This window comes from Dama dama, chromosome 6 (assembly GCF_033118175.1).
Source record: "Dama dama isolate Ldn47 chromosome 6, ASM3311817v1, whole genome shotgun sequence".
NCBI lineage: Eukaryota > Metazoa > Chordata > Mammalia > Artiodactyla > Cervidae > Dama > Dama dama.
Window position 1 is genome coordinate 46,613,632 of NC_083686.1, and position 18,603 is coordinate 46,632,234.

At 47.5% G+C, this 18,603-nt stretch overlaps 1 protein-coding gene across 1 annotated transcript in view; it reads left to right on the top strand.

Moving 5' to 3' along the window:
- Positions 1-18,603, top strand: part of SCFD2 (sec1 family domain containing 2) — a 392,631-nt gene that overhangs the window by 371,596 nt on the left and 2,432 nt on the right. Inside the window, exon 8 of the mRNA XM_061145974.1 lies at positions 7,553-7,672. Coding sequence (XP_061001957.1) covers positions 7,553-7,672 — 120 coding nt within the window. The remainder of the gene's footprint in view (positions 1-7,552; positions 7,673-18,603) is intronic.

Genomic DNA, 18,603 nt, shown 5'->3' on the forward strand with positions numbered 1-18,603 from the left:
GGCAGCCTTGGCCTCAAAGGCTGGGTAAATGGTGGGGAGAAATGGTCTTCTCTGACCAGAACTGATGTCTTAAAATCACAGCCAATGAAGGTTTAGAAATGTCTTAAAGTCACAGCCAGTGAAGGTTTAGAAAATGAAAGAAAGGGCAGTGAGCCCGACTTGCTTTATTAATCTGCGTGTTTATGATGGCAGGAATAACGTTTACATCTTGCAACTTCAAAGTGCCCTACACCGTGAACTCACATACAAATGAGACTCAGCCGAGTGTGGCTGATTATAAGGAATGTGTTATTTTGATGGAAAAGACTGGAAAGACTCCACTTCCCAATAGTCTGCCGACTTGATGTGTTCTATAAAGGAAGCTGGTATCAAAACATAAATCTAAACAGAAACCAAAATAGCAAACAGCAACATGCATTAATGGCCCCCGTTAATTTGTACCAAAATCAACATTCTCTCAACTCCTTGGCCCAGGGGTATTGATCCTTGTTGCTGTTTCTTTTTTTTTTTTTTTCCTTTTCATCTTTCAATGCATCCTTCCAAGATTCTTGCAGTGTACTTCAGAGTCCGGACTCTCTTATGGAAAGCGTATGTCTTTGAGAACATGCTGTACCAATATGAAGTTCTAAACTCAGTTGTATTTCTGTCCCAGGAATAAGTGAGAAACAATTGTTTGTAGGGTTGGAAGGAACTTCAGGTTGTCACTCAGCCAGGAAAACAATGCATAGAATGGAGTGTCTAAAAGATCTCTCTCTTAGAGAGAGATCTAAGGAAAGAAAGACATCTCCAGTTAACCTGTGGACCTCATCCATTCATTCATTCATTTTATTCATGCAACACTTGTTGAAAGTTTACCATGAGCTACCTCTAAGCTCAGAACCCCAAATACCAAGATAAATATGATCAGTCCCTACCCTCCAGTAGCTTACAGTCTAGGAGAGGAGATAGGCAGGCCTATCGAAGTTGCAGCCAGAGTGATAAGGCCAGGGCAGAGGTGTCTATCAGATTCAGGTCATGGAGCAGGAGTTGAGAGGTGGTTAGAGAGAGATTTTTAAAGGCAAGGATGGCTTTTAAAGAGAGAAGGAAGGAGGCAAAGAAGAGGAGACAAATATACAAGAAGCAACAAAGGCCTACTGTAGTCAATATCTTATAATAACCTATAATGGAAAATAATTTCAAAAACAATATATGTGTATTTGTATAACTGAATCACCTTGCCATGTACCTGAAATGTAAGTCAACTGTACTTCAATAAAACATATATATTAAGATAAAAAGAAGGAGAGGCAAGGGCACTTTACGCAGAGGAAACAGTCCATGCCACGTAACATAAGACGATACAGATGGTGCTCAAAGTGTTTAATAACTGGAAAGTCATGGGCACAGACAGAGGCCACTGGTGTGGCTAGGCCAAACCCACCGGTGTGGTCCCAACCAATTCCTGTGGGCCCCAGATCTTTCCCGCTAATATAGAAAAATCCTCAGGGTATATCATTGAGCAAGAAAAGCAAAGTCCAGTATTGAGTGGCTAGAAGTCAAGGCGGCAGTTGCCCTTTGGCGAGGCAGTGACGTGAAGAGGGCATGAAGGGACCCAGAGTGCCGGCGTTCTGTTTCTGATCTAGGGAATGGTCACAAGGGTTTGTCTGGTTTATGAAAATAAATTAGACACTTGTGATAAATGCTCTTTTCAGGGCAAATGTTCAGTAAAATGTTGTATGTTTAGCAAAATGTTTTTCTAAAAATACCATGCATTCATGAATGGTTCAGGTCTTTGTGAGTGACTCCAGCAAACAGTGTATATGGAGCAGATGAAAATGGAGACAAAAAGCAAAGCCATGTGAGAAAAGCCTTATATACTAAATTGAGGAGTCTGAACTTTATCCTTCCTTGCTCTGAGCATGTGATGGAGCTGATGGGTGTTTAAGAGTATAACCTCTGCAGTTTGGCCCCTGCCTCCACGATTTAGCCACTATGTGTAAACTTCAGTCTCTTCATCTGCATCATGTACCAATGACTGTATTTGCCTCCTAAGGATTTTTGAGAATCAGATAAGATAATGCACAAAGATTCAATAATAAATATTTGCACTTTAGAAAAAGTTCACTTAGGCAGGAATGAGAAGAATGGATGGGGGTGGCCAGACGAGGAACAGGAAGACAAGTTAGAAGACTCTAGCAATAATCTAGTAAAGAAGAAATGAGAGACTTCCCTGGGGGTCCAGTGACCAAGACTCCAAGATCCCAATGCAGAGGGCCAGGGTTCAATCCCTGGTCAGGGAACTAGATCCCACATGCCACAACTAAGAGTTCTCATGCCACAACTAGGACCTAGCACAGCCAAAATAAATAATAAATGTAAATGTTAAAAGAAGAAATGAAAGCCAACCAGAACAGCGATAGTAGGAATCAGAGAGAGATCAGAAAATCGAAGGGGGCAGAATTAACAGGACTTACCTAGGAGATCAAAAAGACAGCAAGTCCCAGATGACTTCTACGTATCTGGCTCAGGTGACTGTGAAGGTGGTGATGCTTATAGAAAGTTAAGAGAAGGAATAGACTTGACGGGGGGTGGGGAGTGGTTAAGATCATGCATCAAATTTGAAATCTGTTGAGTTTAGGAATGCCAGGAGGCATCCAGGTGGAGATGGCCACTGGAACTCAATAGAGATGCTAAAGACATAGATTTGGGAAGAATTAAAAGATTATTGGAGGCATATGAGTAGATGAGGTCCTCAAGTGAGAGCAGCACAGTTCAGTTCAGTCGCTCAGTCGTGTCCGACTCTTTGCGACCCCATGGACAGCAGCACGCCAGGCCTCCCTGTCCGTCACCAACTCCCAGAGTTTCCTCAAACTCATGTCCGTTGAGTCAGTGATGCCATCCAACCATCTCATCCTGTGTCATCTCCTTCTCCTTCCTTCAGTCTTTCCCAGCATCAGGGTCTTTTGAAACGAGTCAGTTCTTCTCATCAGGTGGCCAAAGTATTGGAGCTTCATCTACAGCAACAGTCCTTCCAGTGAACACCCAGGACGGATCTCCTTTAGGATGGACTGGTTGGAACTCCTTGCAGTCCAAGAGACTCTCAAGAGTCTTCTCCAACACCACAGTTCAAAAGCATCAATTCTTCGGCGCTCAACTTTCTTCATAGTCCAACTCTCACATCCATACATGACCACTGGAAAACCATAGCTTTGACTAGACGGATCTTTATTGGCAAAGTAATGTCTTTGCTTTTTAATATGCTGTCTAGGTTGGTCATGAATTTCCTCCCAAGGAGCAAGCATCTTTTAATTTCATGGTGGCAGTCACCATCTGCAGTGATTTTGGAACCCCAAAAAATAAAGTCTGTCACTATTTCCACTGTTTCCCCATCTATTTGCCATGAAGTGATCAGAGAAGGCAATGGCACCCAACTCCAGTACTCTTGCCTGGAAAATCCCGTGGACGGAGGAGCCTGGTAGGCTATACAGTCCATGGGGTCTCGAAGAGTCAGACACGACTGAGCGACTTCACTTTCCCTTTGCACTTTCATGCACTGGAGAAGGAAATGGCAGCCCACTCCAGTATTCTTGCCTGGAGAATCCCAGGGATGGGGGCCTGGTGGGCTGCCGTCTATAGGGTCACACAGAGTCGGACACGACTGACGTGACTTAGCAGCAGCAGATGGGACCAGATGCCATGATCTTAGTTTTCTGAATGTTGCGTTTTAAGCCAACATTTTCACTCTCCTCTTTCACTTTCATCAAGAGGCTCTTTAGTTCTTCATTTTCTGCCATAAGGGTGGTGTCATCCGCATATCTGAGGTTATTGATATTTCTCCCGGCAAACTTGATTCCAGCTTGTGCTTCCTCCAGCCCAAGGTTTCTCATGATGTACTCTACATATAAGTTAAATAAGCAGGGTGACAATATACAGCCTTGACGTCCTCCTTTTCCTATTTGGAACCAGTCTGTTGTTCCATGTCCAGTTCTAACTGTTGCTTCCTGACCTGCATACAGATTTCTCAAGAGACAGGTCAGGTGATCTGGTATTCCCATCTCCTTCAGAATTTTCCACAGTCTGTTGTGATCCACCCAGTCAAAGGCTTTGGCATAGTCAATAAAGCAGAAGTAGATGTTTTTCTGGAACTCTCTTGCTTTTTCAATGATCCAACGGATATTGGCAATTTCATCTCTGGTTCCTCTGCCTTTTATAAATCTAGCTTGAATATCTGGAAGTTCACAATTCATGTACTGTTGAAGCCTAGCTTGGAGAATTTGGTGCATTACTTTACCAGCATGTGAGATGAGTGCAATTCTGCGGTAGTTTGAGCATTCTTTGGCATTGCCTTTCTTTGGGACTGGAATGAAAACTGACCTTTTCCAGTCCTGTGGCCACTGCTGAGTTTTCCACATTTGCTGACATATCGAGTGCAGCACTTTCACAGCATCATCTTTTAGGATTTGAAATAGCTCAACTGGAAGTCCATCGCCTCCACTAGCTTTGTTTGTAGTGATGTTTCCTAAGGGCCTACTTGACTTCACTTTCCAGGAAGTCTGGCTCTAAGTGAGTGATCACACCATTGTGATTATCTGGGTCGTGAAGATCTTTTTTGTACAGTTCTTCTGTGTATTCTTGCCACCTCTTCTTAATATCTTCTGCTTCTGTTAGGTCCCTACCATTTCTGTCCTTTATTGTGCCCATCTTTGCATGAAATGTTCCCTTGGTATCTCTAATTTTCTTGAAGAGATCTCTAGTCTTTCCCATTCTATTGTTTTCTTCTCTTTCTTTGCACTAATCACTGAGGAAGGCTTTCTTCTCTCTCCTTGCTATTCTTTGGAACTCTGCACTCAGATGGGTGCTTTCCTTTTCTCTTTTGCCTTTAGCTTCTCCTCTTTTCTCAGCTATTTGTAAGGCCTCCTCAGACAGCCATTTTGCTTTTTTGCATTTCTTTTTCTTGGGGATGGTCTTGATCCCTGTCTCCTCTACAATGTCACAAACCTCCATTCATAGTTCTTTAGGCACTCTGTCTATCAGATCTAATCCCTTGAATCTATTTCTCACTTCCACTGTGTTTGATTTAGGTCATACCTGAATGGTCTAGTGGTTTTCCTTACTTTCTTCAATTTAAGTCTGAATTTGGCAATAATGATCTGAGCCACAGTCACCTCCCTGTGTTGTTTTTGCTAAGTGTATAGAGCTTCTCCATCTTTGGCTGCAAAGAATATAATCAATCTGATTTCAGTATTGGCCATCTGGTGATGTCCATGTGTAGAGTCTTCTCTTGTGTTGTTGGAAGAGGGTGTTTGCTATGACCAGTGCATTCTCTTGGCAAAACTGTATTAGCCTTCGCCCTGCTTCATTCTGTACTCCAAGGCCAAATTTGCCTGTTACTCCAGGTGTTTCTTGACTTCCTACTTTTGCATTCCAGTCCTCTATGATGAAAAAGGTATCTTTTTAGAGTGTTAGTTCTAGAAGGTCTTACAGGTTTTCATAGAACTATTCAGCTTCTTCAGCATTACTGGTCAAGGCATAGATTTGGATTACTGTGATTTGAATGGTTTGCCTTAGAAATGAACAGAGAACATTCTGTCGTCTTTGAGATTGCATCCAAGTACTGCGTTTCAGACTCTTTTGTTGACTATGATGGCTACTCCATTTCTTCTAAGGGATTCTTGCCCACAGTAGTAGCTATAAGGGTCATGTGAATTAAATTCACCCATTGCAGTCCATTTTAATTCACGGATTCCTAGCACAGGGTCAAAGATAAAGCCCAAGGAGTATCAACACTTGAGCAGACCAAAAAAGGAACCAATGAAGAAATGTGAGAAGAAGCCGTGGGAAAGGTAGAAGGAAGACCCCATAGAGGGTGCTATTGCGGTAGCCAAGAAGGATGTCATCAGCTGAGACACACGCCACAGAAATGTCCAGATCAATGAAGACAAGTGTCTGTCGACCCCTACCTGTGACAGCCATTGGTGACTGTAGTGAGAGCCACAGCAGGGGGACAGCAGGACAGAAGCAGCGTGGCTGTGAGTGTGTGGTACCCGGACCAGAAGACAGCAGTCAACAAGTGCAGTCAAGGGAAGGAGCCGCGGGGCAGAAAGTCGAGGGGTGGGGCGGGGAGTCTAGAGTCTTTTTCCAAAGATCCAAGAGTTCTGTAACTTTGTCCAGTATTCACCACTGCCCATTTGGAAGAAGTTTAGACCCACTTTTCCTTCTTTCTTTCTGCCTTTTGTTTTTCCCCTCCCTCCCCCTATTTCTCCCCATCCTTCCCTCCCTCCCTCTTCACTCTGAGTTTCCTCTCCAGAAGCCAAGGAATAACTTATGTAACTGGAAGCACTTAATGTATTACCTTCCTAAGTGTTTTAAAATAAGATACTGAAAAGTTATAATTAGGCAAGGGAGTCAGAAGAACCAAGTTGAAAAAAGAGTTGGAGCCGGGGTAAGAGAAGGGCTGCCTCTCTTCCTCTCAGCCTGCTGTCCACCCTGCCACTCGTGGGGACCTTCCTTTGGCCCAAAGATGGCTTGTGTGTTAGTGGGTGTGGTGAGCACAGACACTTACCTACTTTGTCTGCACCCTTCTGACTGGAGACCAGCCTGCTTCTCCCGCCTCTGGCTTCACTGGTCATGCGGGCAGCTGGCAGCATCCTTCCTGTAATGACTCCAGGCGCCTGTCCTGGTCACTCCCCCCAGCTGGTGACCACTTGCCTGCAGAACTTAGCTCATCCCACTTGTACCCACTCCTCACCAAACCTTCCTGAGCTTGCAGGTAGGACTCAAACACACTGTCTTCAGGAGCCCCTCTTGCCCGCTTCAGTTAGTCCCCAGGTCTACATGTTGGCACTGTGCCTTTCCTGAGAGGTTGCTGGGAGGCACTCTCACTGTGATTGTTTATACTGTCCCTCACTGGCGAGACCTTAAGGCCCCAGCAGGGATTATCTGTGACATTCAATGCAGCATTGCATGCAGGTGAAATCCTCAGCTGAGGTTGGTTTGCAGAAGGTAAGGGCATGAAGTCTGCCCTCAAGGGTGGGTGTGGGGTCTTACATCTTTGTCCACCCTTCACCTCCTCCTCCCTAGGGATGTGACCATCTTTCAATGCCACAGGCATTTATTGAGCACCTACTCTGAAATGGCAGTAAGTACTCTGGGACTTCAGCAGTGAACCAGGCAGACAAGATCACCGCCTCCTCAGTTTGTGTTCCATTAAAGGAGACAGCCGTCAGAGAAACGTGTGTAAGCAGAGACGATGACTCCAGGCTGTGGCTAGAGCTTGGAAGGACCTGCAGAGGCTCTGTAAGGCAGGAGCACATTTGTGTTGAGACCTGTAGACTGAAGAGGAAGGGGAAGTTGCCCTCTGTCTTCTCTGTTATTTAATAGCTCCTGCTCCTTTAACTTCTCTTTCAATAAAATATTTATGTAAAGGGCTGTAGGAAGGCGACGTGCCGGGCATGCTCCTGGTCAGTAGGCTCACACTGGCTAACACATCATACCCCTAACGAATTATAATCTCTTTAATGGCTGTTCACCGCACCTGAAGATGCCTCTAATGCTAGGCATGTTTTGTTTGCAGGTGAGCCGGCCTCATCCCAGCGACCACCCTCTCCTCATCCTCTTCGTGGTGGGCGGAGTCACAGTCTCTGAAGCCAAAATGATCAAAGACCTTGTGCCCTCCCTGAAGCCGGGAACCCAGGTACTGAGTCCTCGGTGACGCTTGGTGACGCGATCTGAGTGGGAAGCCTGGACGGGGAAGGGTGGGCCTCCCTTAGGCTTCCCAGTCATCTGCGTCTCCATCCCCCAGCCTCCTCTGCCCTGCTCCTTCTGCCTGTTCCAGGCCTGAGGCCTCTCCTACCTCTGGGCTGCAGTGCTGTTCCCCAGAGTCCTAAAAGGCATGTCTTCTCTGATGTCCAAGCAGTGCTTAATTCCTCAAGCAGTTTCACCTCTTAATAGGCCCTAGATCATTGAGGGTGGCTCCCAGGGACCCTCTCCACCGCATGGAGAGGATAGAAAGGCACCTCGTCTGGAGAGTGACAAGTGCAGTGTCTTTCTTCTCTGTGGCCTCCTGCCAGACTCCGTCTCCCTCCCCACACAAATGCCCCTGTGGTTAAGGCACAGCCCTCCTCTATCTGCCTTTTACTAGCCAGGTGATCCAAGTGAGAAAAGCCTTCGGTTTTCTCACTGAAGCGACAGGGTGGGGCGCCTGTGAATCTTAGCTCAGAGACGAGAGAGGATATGCTTCTTAGTGCAGTGCCCAGCACACAGCCCTCGGTATAGGTGGCCAAGGTTATTGTCAAAAACCACTTCTGAGCAGGTGCCACTCTGCCCTGCAGCAGGAGCTCGGGGAGAGGGACTTGAGGAACAGGCAAGGACTTCCCTGTCTCTGGAAGCTCTCAGCTGGCTGGGGCAGCAGAGCCCGTAACTCAGTAAGACCGGAAGTCCTTGCCTTAGCCGGTTCCCAAAGCAGCCTGAATCAGGAGGCTGCAAGCAGACTTTACGTGGGAGGGGATCCCGAGGAGCAGAAGGGAGGGAACTGGCAGAGGGACCGTGAGGGAGCGAACCCGGCGGCTCGTTGGCGCAGGCGCCCCAGGCTCTGTCCTCCAGGGCCGAGGACCGTCCTCGGAACTGTCCTGCTGGGGATGGAGCCCCTGGGACGTCTTCCTGTTGACCCCACCCTGAGGTTGAGGCTTGTCTCTTGGGGCCTGTCTTCAGCTTTGTGCTGTGTCTGTATGCTGCCGGCAGCCTTCTGTGGTTTGGAGACGGCAGAACAGAGATGCCAGTGCAGTGCTTCGGGTAGGATGCCGGCTCTGAGACAGAGAAGAGTCCACCACAACCGCAGAGAATCCAGGTGGTATTCCAGCCATGCCTGGCTCCCCCGCTCCCTGGGGGAGAGGTACAGATGCCCTTGTCTCCCACTTCCACCCGCTTAGCCAGCCAAGGAGCTCCTACCCCCGCTGGCATCCCAGGCGGCTCGCTGATGGCTCCCCATTGCTGACCTAGCCTCCTGAAGCAAACGTGCATTCCTTGAGGACCAAGCCTGGGCCTCCCCAGGCCTGTGCACAGATAGGAGCTCTGTCACCCTCTGGGCTGGTGGTGTGATGTTGTTGAGGTGGCCAGGCCACCTGGTGGTGTAGAGAAGGCCAGATCTCTGTGGGTCTCCCAACACCCAACTTAGGAAAGAGACCCAGGTGTCCAAGAAGCCATGGTATGTTTTTGAGCAAGGCAGTGACCCATCATTGGCTATGGCCACTTGTGCTGTTACTAACACCTGTCTTGGTCATAGCTGATGGGATTTCTGATAAAGTGGTAAATTCAGCCTCATCTCACACCTACTCCGTCAGCAGTGTTCAGGGTCTGTTTAGTGAGCAGTTGCCTTTTTGAGCAAGACATTCTTCTTTTTTATCAGCAAGCATGCTTCTCACTGCCCCTAACATGGTGAACCGAATTCTTAGCTGCTGCATTGTTAACTGGCTGACAGATGCGTTAATCTCCCCTCTAAAAGGATGAAATGCACACTTTTTCAAAGCCGTGTGACCTGAGTTTGACAACAGAGACCCGGAATCTGCAGTGGCTCAGTGGCTGGACTGCAACTAACCGACCTTGTCCTCAATCATCTAGAGAGAGTGGCTCAAAGAGTTGGGGGCTTAAGGGGCAGCCGTGCCTGCTGCTCATCCTTTGTGCAGAAAGCTCCCCCTGAAGAGTTAACAGGGCCCAGGAAGATTGCAGAGAGGCGTTATTTACCGTCATGGCCTTCATTCCAAGTCCTGAAAGGAGGTGGATTACCTGCCTGTTTGCTGGAGCGACACCTGCGGAGGCAGGTCTCCCAGTGTTAGACCTCCACAGACGGGCAGCTAAGTCAGCCCAGATCTGAGATGTAACCAGCTCCGGCTTCAGAGGTGCATTCAGAGGGATGAGGGCTGGATGCTCTGGCTGTACGCAGGAAGGCCTGCTAATCTGTTGCCTGCTTAGACCTCTGTCGGGGCACACATGGGAACAACTGAAGTGGGGCGGGTCTGGCAACCAAGAGAGTGACTCTAACCTGACCAGTGACTTAAACATGCGCATCTAATACCACAGCTAATCCAGCCTACACGTAAAGGTCCCCGGGGATGAGGATTTGCCCCTTGCCCAAAGCCTACCCAAGTCCTAGAGGCCTTGGCCCTTAGGACTGTTTGCTCCCAGGCCCCACAGACTCTCCCAACAGATCACGCTCACCCCTCCTCCGCAGGTCCTCTTCCCAGCTGCTCTTCTCCAGACTGGGCGTCCCTCCAGCCACCTCACCGCAGCCCGTGCCGGGAACCTGGGTGTCCAAGCCCCTGGGCGGCTCTCCTGGGACCCTGGTCTCTCTATGCAGGCTCACTTACACCCGAGCGCCTCCCTTGCCAGGGGCTGAGCAGTGCAGAGGTGCTGGGGCCACCTCCTCCTCCCACCACAGCCCCTACCTGCCGCTGGGCCTTCTTTTCCTACCCCTTTCTGCTGGCCTCCTGGCCTCTCTTTCCTAGCCTCAGGACTTTGCACTTATTTTAATTCCAGCACCACAGAAAGGATCTGGCACTGGGCGTCAGGATTACTCATTGAATATTGAACACTAGAGAGCTTCCCAGGTGGCTCAGTCAGTAAAGAATCCCCTGGAGAATGAAATGGTAACCCAATCCAGTAGTCTTGCTTGGGAAATCCCATGGACAGAGGAGCCTGGGGGACTATAGTTCATGGGGTTTCTAGAATCGGACATGACTTAGTGACTAAACCATCACCATTGAACACTAGAAATTCTACTTGCATTATTGAAGAGTGAGATAAAAGCAGTTTTTCTGGACACTACGCCAGCCTGTTATTGATCCTGAGATTATGGACAACTAAGACCACCCTGTCTTTTGTATCAGTTGCTGTAATTCATATCTATTCCATACCACATAGATGCTTTTTGGACCCAGGAATAGGAACTTAACAGTCTCTTAAATTGGATTAGTTGATTATTCAGTAAACATTTATTTGAGCACGTCCTCTGTGCCAAGCACTATTGTTTGTGCTGAGGGTGGAGCAATGACCAAGCCAGACTTGTCCCTGCTTTCATGGAACTTACACTCTAATAGGGAGTGACTGACTGACATCAAACACAGAAGCTCCAGCCAGACGTGAGTGTTCTGGAACATAGGCAGGTGCTTTTATGGGAATACCTGCAGGAAAGGGGTGGAGGCAGGAGGGTTCTTCAGATAACATCGGCTTCTCCTGAAGGAGAGGGTTGATGAGCTGAGATGTGCAAGGCATTCAGGGATCCACTCATCAAAGGAAACTGCCGATAGAAGCCACATAAGGCCCACATATCTTGGAGAGAGAAAAGCTTCGTCTAAATTATTTCATCTGATTGATGACTGTCATCTATAACTTTATTGCTACGTCTGTCTTGGGTATTCCTTTGGAAAAGGTGTATGGATTCATTACATATTCTAATGTGTTGTCTATAGATTATAAGATAAAGTCAAGCATGTATCTGCTGATACTTTTTAAGTTGACCTGTCTTTATACTTAGAATTGTCTCTTAGTAGTAGGCTTCCCTGGCGGCTCAGATGGTAAAGACTCTCCTGCAATGTAGGATCCCTGGGTCGGGAAGATCCCCTGGAGGAGGAAATGGCAACCCACTCCAATAATCTTGCCTGGAGAGTTCCATGGAGAGAGGAGCCTGGCAGGCTACAGTCCATGGGGTTGCAAAAAGTCAGGCATGACTGAGCAACTATCACTCACTCAAGACACATCCAGAAATAAATTCCCTTTTACAGAAGGTGATAAAGATCTCATGAAACAGTGGCATTCAGAAACCGCATTAGCACCTGCTAGCCCCAGAGGATGGCTGTCCTACACTGCAGTGGGTGTGTTTTCTCTGCTCTCCTCCCCTGGTTGTTGCTAAACGCGCTGATGAGAGAAAGCAGGCAGCTAGAGAAAGCCCTCTTCCCTGACTACAAAAAAAGGGATCAAACAGGCAGCCTCTCAACCCCACCCCAAACAGCCGCAGCCACGAGCAGCTGACTTTGCAGGCTTGCCGTGGCTCTGGAACACGTGTGCCCAGCCCTGGCCTCTTCTCACTGCAGACAGCTCTGCAGGCTGAACCCTGGGGCTGGGACGTGGCTGAGATGCCAGCCGAAGTCTGGGATTGTGGGAGGAAAATAACAGGGAGGGACCCTCCCAGAAAGTACAGGGGAAGGCCAGCTCAGGAAACAGAGAGAGACAAAGTGGGCCTGACCTGCCGCCACGGCTCTTCCTGGTACACGGGGCCCAACCGCGCTTTCATGTGCGTCTACATTTCTGGAACCAAACATTCAGTGAGACTGTAATAGGAAAAAAGAGTAGACCCAGAAATGTGCTCACACACTTAGGATTTTGTGCCACGGTAGACGTTCGAGGATAACTGAATCCTGACTCTAAACCCTGGCCCTAGGTTATCCTAAAATTTGATGCAGGCCCTCAAGGAGAGAAGTCAAGCGACTTCTTTTTTTTTTTCTTCTGGTCTGCATTTAATTTGTTCTGACATTTCCTATTCCAAGGAAAATGTCAGTGAGATTTACAATTTTTCTTCTTTACCTTATAATTTGAAATATTAGACAGCATCACACATGTTCATATTATTCTTATTAATATTGCCCTTTATTCCTATGCACTTCATGTATCTTTGATATTTGATGCAATTCTCTTAGCAATGCTGAAGTCATTTGCAATAGAAGTTTCTTGTTGTTTTTCCCCAAGTAAATTCTTTTTAAATAACCATCAGAAGGGACAAAAATGGAGACATCTGAAATCTCTGTGGATTCTTTAGAAGAGCCTGAGCACAACACACTCACGCCTCCAGCAATGCAAAGGCAATGGGTTTTCCAGAAAGCTCGATCGTGTCTGTTTTAATCCACTATCCCAGTGCTTTAACAAGACACACCTTTTGTTTAACACGTGCGGCACCTGTACAAATGAGGGCGAATGGTGCCTTGAATATGATATGTGCTCAAGAGCCAGTTCATCAGCGGGATGAATATGCATGTTGGTGCCTGTGCATGTGAGTTGCTTCTACTGGAAAGCGTCTCCCAAGTTTAAGAGAAAAATAGAAAAACCATTTTTGTCCCCTGCTCCTTTCAATTCTCAGTGTTGGAAATCAAGGGATATGAGTCTAAATCCTGGGCTGCCCTGCTTCCTCTCTGTTCAGCAGAAATAGAACAGGAAGATGCTGGCACCTCCAAATTATAGCAATGCCCAAAAAAGTGAAAAGTGGAGAGAAAGCAGGGGGGCTGGGCCACCCCTGCAGGAACCAGTGCAGACTGAGCAGAGAGGAAAGCAGCTCTCTCGGCTGGAGGGGAGCCTGCCTGGCGCCTCAGAGGCTGCTCGTTAGGGGCTTGGCTCCGAGGCGCCCTTGGGTCCTCTGACCCTGCCTCACAGAGGGAGATTTCCATCCTTGCCCTCGGTTGCCTGAGAACAAGCCAGTCCTCTGAAAGGAAGTCTCCAGTGCTTAATTTGCCTCATATCACACGTTTGATGGCTATGTTTATAAAATTTAAATTTCATATCCAGCAGGCTGATTTCAGATTGCTTTAAGCATTTTCTTTTTCAGAGTACCTTTCCACCTCCCCTCCCCCACCCCCTGCCATTTAGCTAAGTGTTTTATAATTTTAAGGAATATTTTAGTCAAATAATGCAGAAATACCTTCACTTGGATAGGCTAGAAAACTGAAAATGAACAAAAGATGCCTGAGGTGTGAAAATACTTCAGGACCATCAACTATTTTACTGTAAAGGAAATGTTAGCCATGTGATCCTGCTTGTTCTTCAAAATAGGAATTTTAGACAAATGGGTTTTCAGTTAAACCAATTTGAAACAAATTTACAGAGAGCCATTATATTTGAGCCTCTTGGTGTGAAAAACTCCCTGCTGAACATGGCTAAACCCACTTCCTCCTTCCTAGTCTTGTTTTTGTTTATTCAATTAATCAATCATTGGCTAGCTTATTGTATCAGGGATCTGCTAGGTATCAGGCACTGTGCTAGCAAACAGCAAAGAAATTCAAGGAAACAAGGAATACAGTGTAATAGCAACAGCCATGGGAACATCCTCAGTCTTCAGGGAGAGGTGGTCTGGGAAGGCTTCCTGGAGGTGGTGATGCCTAGGCAGATCATTGAAGGATGACTAAAAGGTCTTCAGGCAAAGAGTTGGTAACTCTCATTCTAGATGAAGAAACACCCCCAAAGTTCCATTTGTGGGACTGTAAATAGTTTAGAGAGTCTAGAATGTGGAACTGGTGACAAGGGGGATGCTGTGGCCAGGGGCTGGGGTGTGGAGTGCTGAGCAGCCTGCAGACTCCAAAGTCTTGCGATGCTCTCTAAGAGGGTCAGGCTTATAGATTTTTGGTTTGTGGTTACCATAAGTTTTTGATATAGCAATTTATCTACTTACAAGACTGGTCTCTTAATTTCAAATGCATGTCCAATAGCCTGCATTTGTACTGTCTTCTTCTCATAGTTGCTGGTTTTGAATTCTTATTTGTGGAGGGGTGATTTCCTACCTTCACTGTACGTTTGCCTTTACCAGTGAGCTTTCCCTTTCATAATTTTCTTATTTCTAGTTGTGGCCTTTTCTTTTACATCTAGAAAAGTTGCTTTAATATTTGCTGTATGGCTAGTTTGGTGATGCTGAATGCTGTTAGCTTGTGCTTATCTAGAAAACTTTTGATTTCCCTGTCGGGTCTGACCAAGCCTTTGGGTAAAGTATTCTTGGTTGTAGGTTTTTCCCTTTCATCACTTTAAATATATTGTGCGATTCCTTCCAGCCTGCAGAGTTTCTGCTGAAAAATCAGCTGATAACCTTATGGGGATTCTCTTGTATGTTGTTTATTGCTGTTCCCTTGTTGCTTTTAGTATTATTCTCTTTGTCTTTAAATTTTGCCAGTGTGATTAATATGTGTCTTGGTGTGTTCTTCCTTCAGTGTATCCTGTATGGGACTCTCTGTGGTTCTTGGACTTGATGACTATTTCCTTTCCCATATTAGGGCAGTTTTTGGCTCCGATCTTTTCAGATATTTTCTCAGGCCCTTTCTCTCTCTCTTCTCCTCCTGGGACCCCTATAATGTGAATGTTGATGCCTTTAATGTTGTCCCAGAGGTCCATTAGACTGTCCTCAATTCTTTCATTCTTCTTTTTTTATTCTGTTCTGCAGCAGTGGGTCAAACTTAGAAAGGGTGGAGGAAGGCAGTCAGGATTTGCAGCCTGGGAGTAAATGCTATCAGACTTACACATGGGGAAGACGTCTCTGGCACATCCCCCTCCCCTGCATCAGCCCAGTGACTGCTCTGCGCTGAAGGGAGGGAATGAGGCAGAGGATGAGGCTGGTGAAGGTGGTGGTGCTAATGAAGATGATAAGAGCAGGCACCATTTTAAGCCCCTCCAGGGTCTGTTATTGTGCTGAATATTTTATATCTACGTTCACATTTGACCGTTATGATAGTCATGTGAGGTGGATGTTATTATTTCCACTTCACAGACGAAGAACTTGAGGCTCAGAGTGATCCAGCAAATTCTCCAGGGTCTGTCATCTGGCAGGTGGCCAACTGAGGCCCCACTCACACGGGACACTCCTAAGGCTGTGATCTGAACCGCTGGACCATCCGGCGGGAGTCCTTGGTCTCCACATCCTTCCCTCCTGATGACACTGACACCTCTCAGTGACTTCACAGACTGCCTTTGTTTTCCATCTGTTTCTTTCCAACCTTCTGCAACACATACCCCAGACGTCCTCTGGTTCAGCCCTCTTGCCAAGTACCCGCTTGTCTGGTTGTGACAGGGTCCCGGTCCTTGGTGCCGGCTCAGTGCAGGTGACGGCCAGCAGTCCGTCGGCCATGAGTGGAAGCCCAGCCTCCACCCTGAGAGCGATGGGTTCTTTGGGCTTAGTTGTCACTGCCCTGGAAGTCTGCACATCAACCAAGCCTACATTTCCCTCCCAGTTCCTCTGCCATGTTCATGAGACGTGCGCATCCTCAGAGACTCACTCTAGCCACTATACTTGCCCTCACCTGAGCCAGAGAGGAATCTGCAGTTTTGGCTTTGGAGCTAAGGACCCCAGGGGTTAGCATGGTCTGACCATGGTGGTTAGCACCATCTAGCCCAGGTGGTGGGGTCTGGCAAGCTCAGGGCAAGGGGGGAGGCCTGTGGCCTGGCCACCTGTCCTCCTGCACATCACAAGAGTCAGCTCTCGTGCAAAGGAGGCTTGTGTTTATGTGTGCTCTTTTAAAAATATCTGAATAAGGGTTTTTTAACTTGTGGTCTGGGCTTCCCTGGTGGCTCAGAAGGTAAAGAATCTGCCTGCGATGCAGGAGACCCAGGTTCAGTCCTTTGGTCAAGATGATTCCCTGGAGAAGGCAATGGCTACCCACTCCAGTATTCCTGCCTGAAGAATCACAGGGACAGAGGAACCTGATGGGCTACAGTCCATAGCGTCTCAAGAGCTGGACCTGACTTAGTGACCAAACAGCCATGACCCAACCACACAATCACAGTGAAACGGCAGCTCCGCAGGGCTGGGCGCCTTGCGCGCTTTACAGTCTTCGCCTTGGGTCATCCTTGCCACGATTCTGCCGGCTTTGTTTTTCTCCTGGGATGGATAAAGTGAGGCCACAAGCGAAATGACCTTCCCCAGGGTACGTAGCCAATCAGCCATGGTGCCGGGCTCTGCTAGCGTCTAATGAGCCTGCTGGTCTGGGTACCACCATTCTCAACTATCTGTTGGGCTTGGTCTCAAAGACCCTGAGGGGTGAGTAGAGACCCTCTCCAGAGCCGCATATTCCAATGGTGTCTACACCGTGTGATAAGGGGATGCTCACGTTCACTCTCTGCCTCCAGACTCGCATCACATGGCTGTCAAGGAAAACCGTGAGCACAGGCTGCAGTGTATTTCTTCTGCCAAAAATGTGACTTGACTGATATTAACCATATATTTTCAAGGATAATTCTCTTTCAAAATAGAAAGTAATCACTGCTTTCAAAGGTTAATTTTTGTTTTAAACAGAAAACTTTTTAATACTGAGAACAAGAACATTCTAAAATGTTTTCTTCTCTCCTCCCTTCCCTCTGCTTGTCCTCCACATAAGAGAGTAGGCTCTGTTTTTGGCCAGCAAATTGGTTGATTTATTGGTTTCGTTCTACCTAGCACCATATGGGGGTGCGGAAGGGGAAGAGAGTGAGTGAGTTTCTTGCTCCCCACTGAGAGACCCAGCCAGGTGGTGTGACCCCTTAAAGCCCAGGCCTGCTGGCCGCCTGGGACCCCTGCACTCAGGGGCTGGGCTCCAGAATCTGGCTCCAGCGCCTCCCCCTCACTTCCCTGGGAATGCGCTCTCCCAGTGCTTCAGAGGGAACTCTGCCCCCCGGGAACAGCTGCGTCTTGGGGAAGAAGAGGGGGATACCGTGACAACAGGCCAGAGAGGCCCAAGTGTCCATATGGACTCAGAGAGTAAGCAGCCTTCCCAGAGCCCTTGATAATGGAGAAGTGACCCAACAGGCACTTGGACACTGGAGCCAGCCTGCCTGGGTTGGAATCCTGATTCAGCTTCTTCCTGTGTGTCCTTGGTCAAATTACTTAATCTTTCTGTTTTTCATTTTCCATATCTGCAAATAGGGTTGTTATGAAGATTAAATGGATATTGAATGAGAGCATCCTCTGTGCCTGGCACATCATAAGAACTAATAAGTATTAGCAGATATCATCATTATTATTATCATTGTCATGGGTGGAAATGTGTCCCCTCCCACAAGATGTTAAAGTCCAAACCCCTCGTACCTGTGAATGTGACCTTATTTGGAAATAGGTCTTTGCAGGTGATCAGTTTAGATGAAGGGATTCCCAGGTGGTGCTAGTGGTAAAGAACCCGCCTGCCAATGCAGGACATGTAGGAGACGCAGGGTTCCATCCCTGGGTCAGGAAGATTCCCCTGGAGTAGAAAATGGCAACTTGCTCCAGTATTCTTGCCTGGAAGATTCTATGGACAGAGGAGCCTGGCCAGCTGAGCAGCTGAGCACAATTAAGATGAGGTCATTAACCAGTCCAAGTTCGATGCATGAAAGAGGGCACTCAAAGCCGGTGTACTGAGACAACCCAGAGAGATGGGATGGGGGGAGGTGGAAGGGGGGTTCGGGACGGAGGGACACATGTACACCCATGGCTGATTCGTGTGAATGTATGGCAAAAACCACCACAATATTGTAAAGTAATTGGCCTCCAACTAAAATAATTAATTTTTTAAAAAAAGATGAGGTCCTTAGGGTAAGCTGTAATCCTCTACGACTGTGTCCTTATCAAAGGGGAAAGAGAGACGCAGAGACAGACTTGTAGAGGGAAGACAGGGTGAAGACCTAAGGAAGCTTAAGAGGGAAGGTCTCCCTCACAGCCCTCAGACGGAGCCAACCTACCAACGCCTTCATCTTGGACTTCTGACCTCCCGAGCTGTGAGATGACGACTTTCTGTCATTGAAATTGGGTACTAGGAGATAGATACAGTCATCATCATCATTATCACCCACAGCAACATGCGGCTCTTGAGTATGCCTTCTCTCTTTCCCTGAAGGAGCAAAGCCTCCCTGGAGGAGAGAGGGACCCCTTTGTGGAGT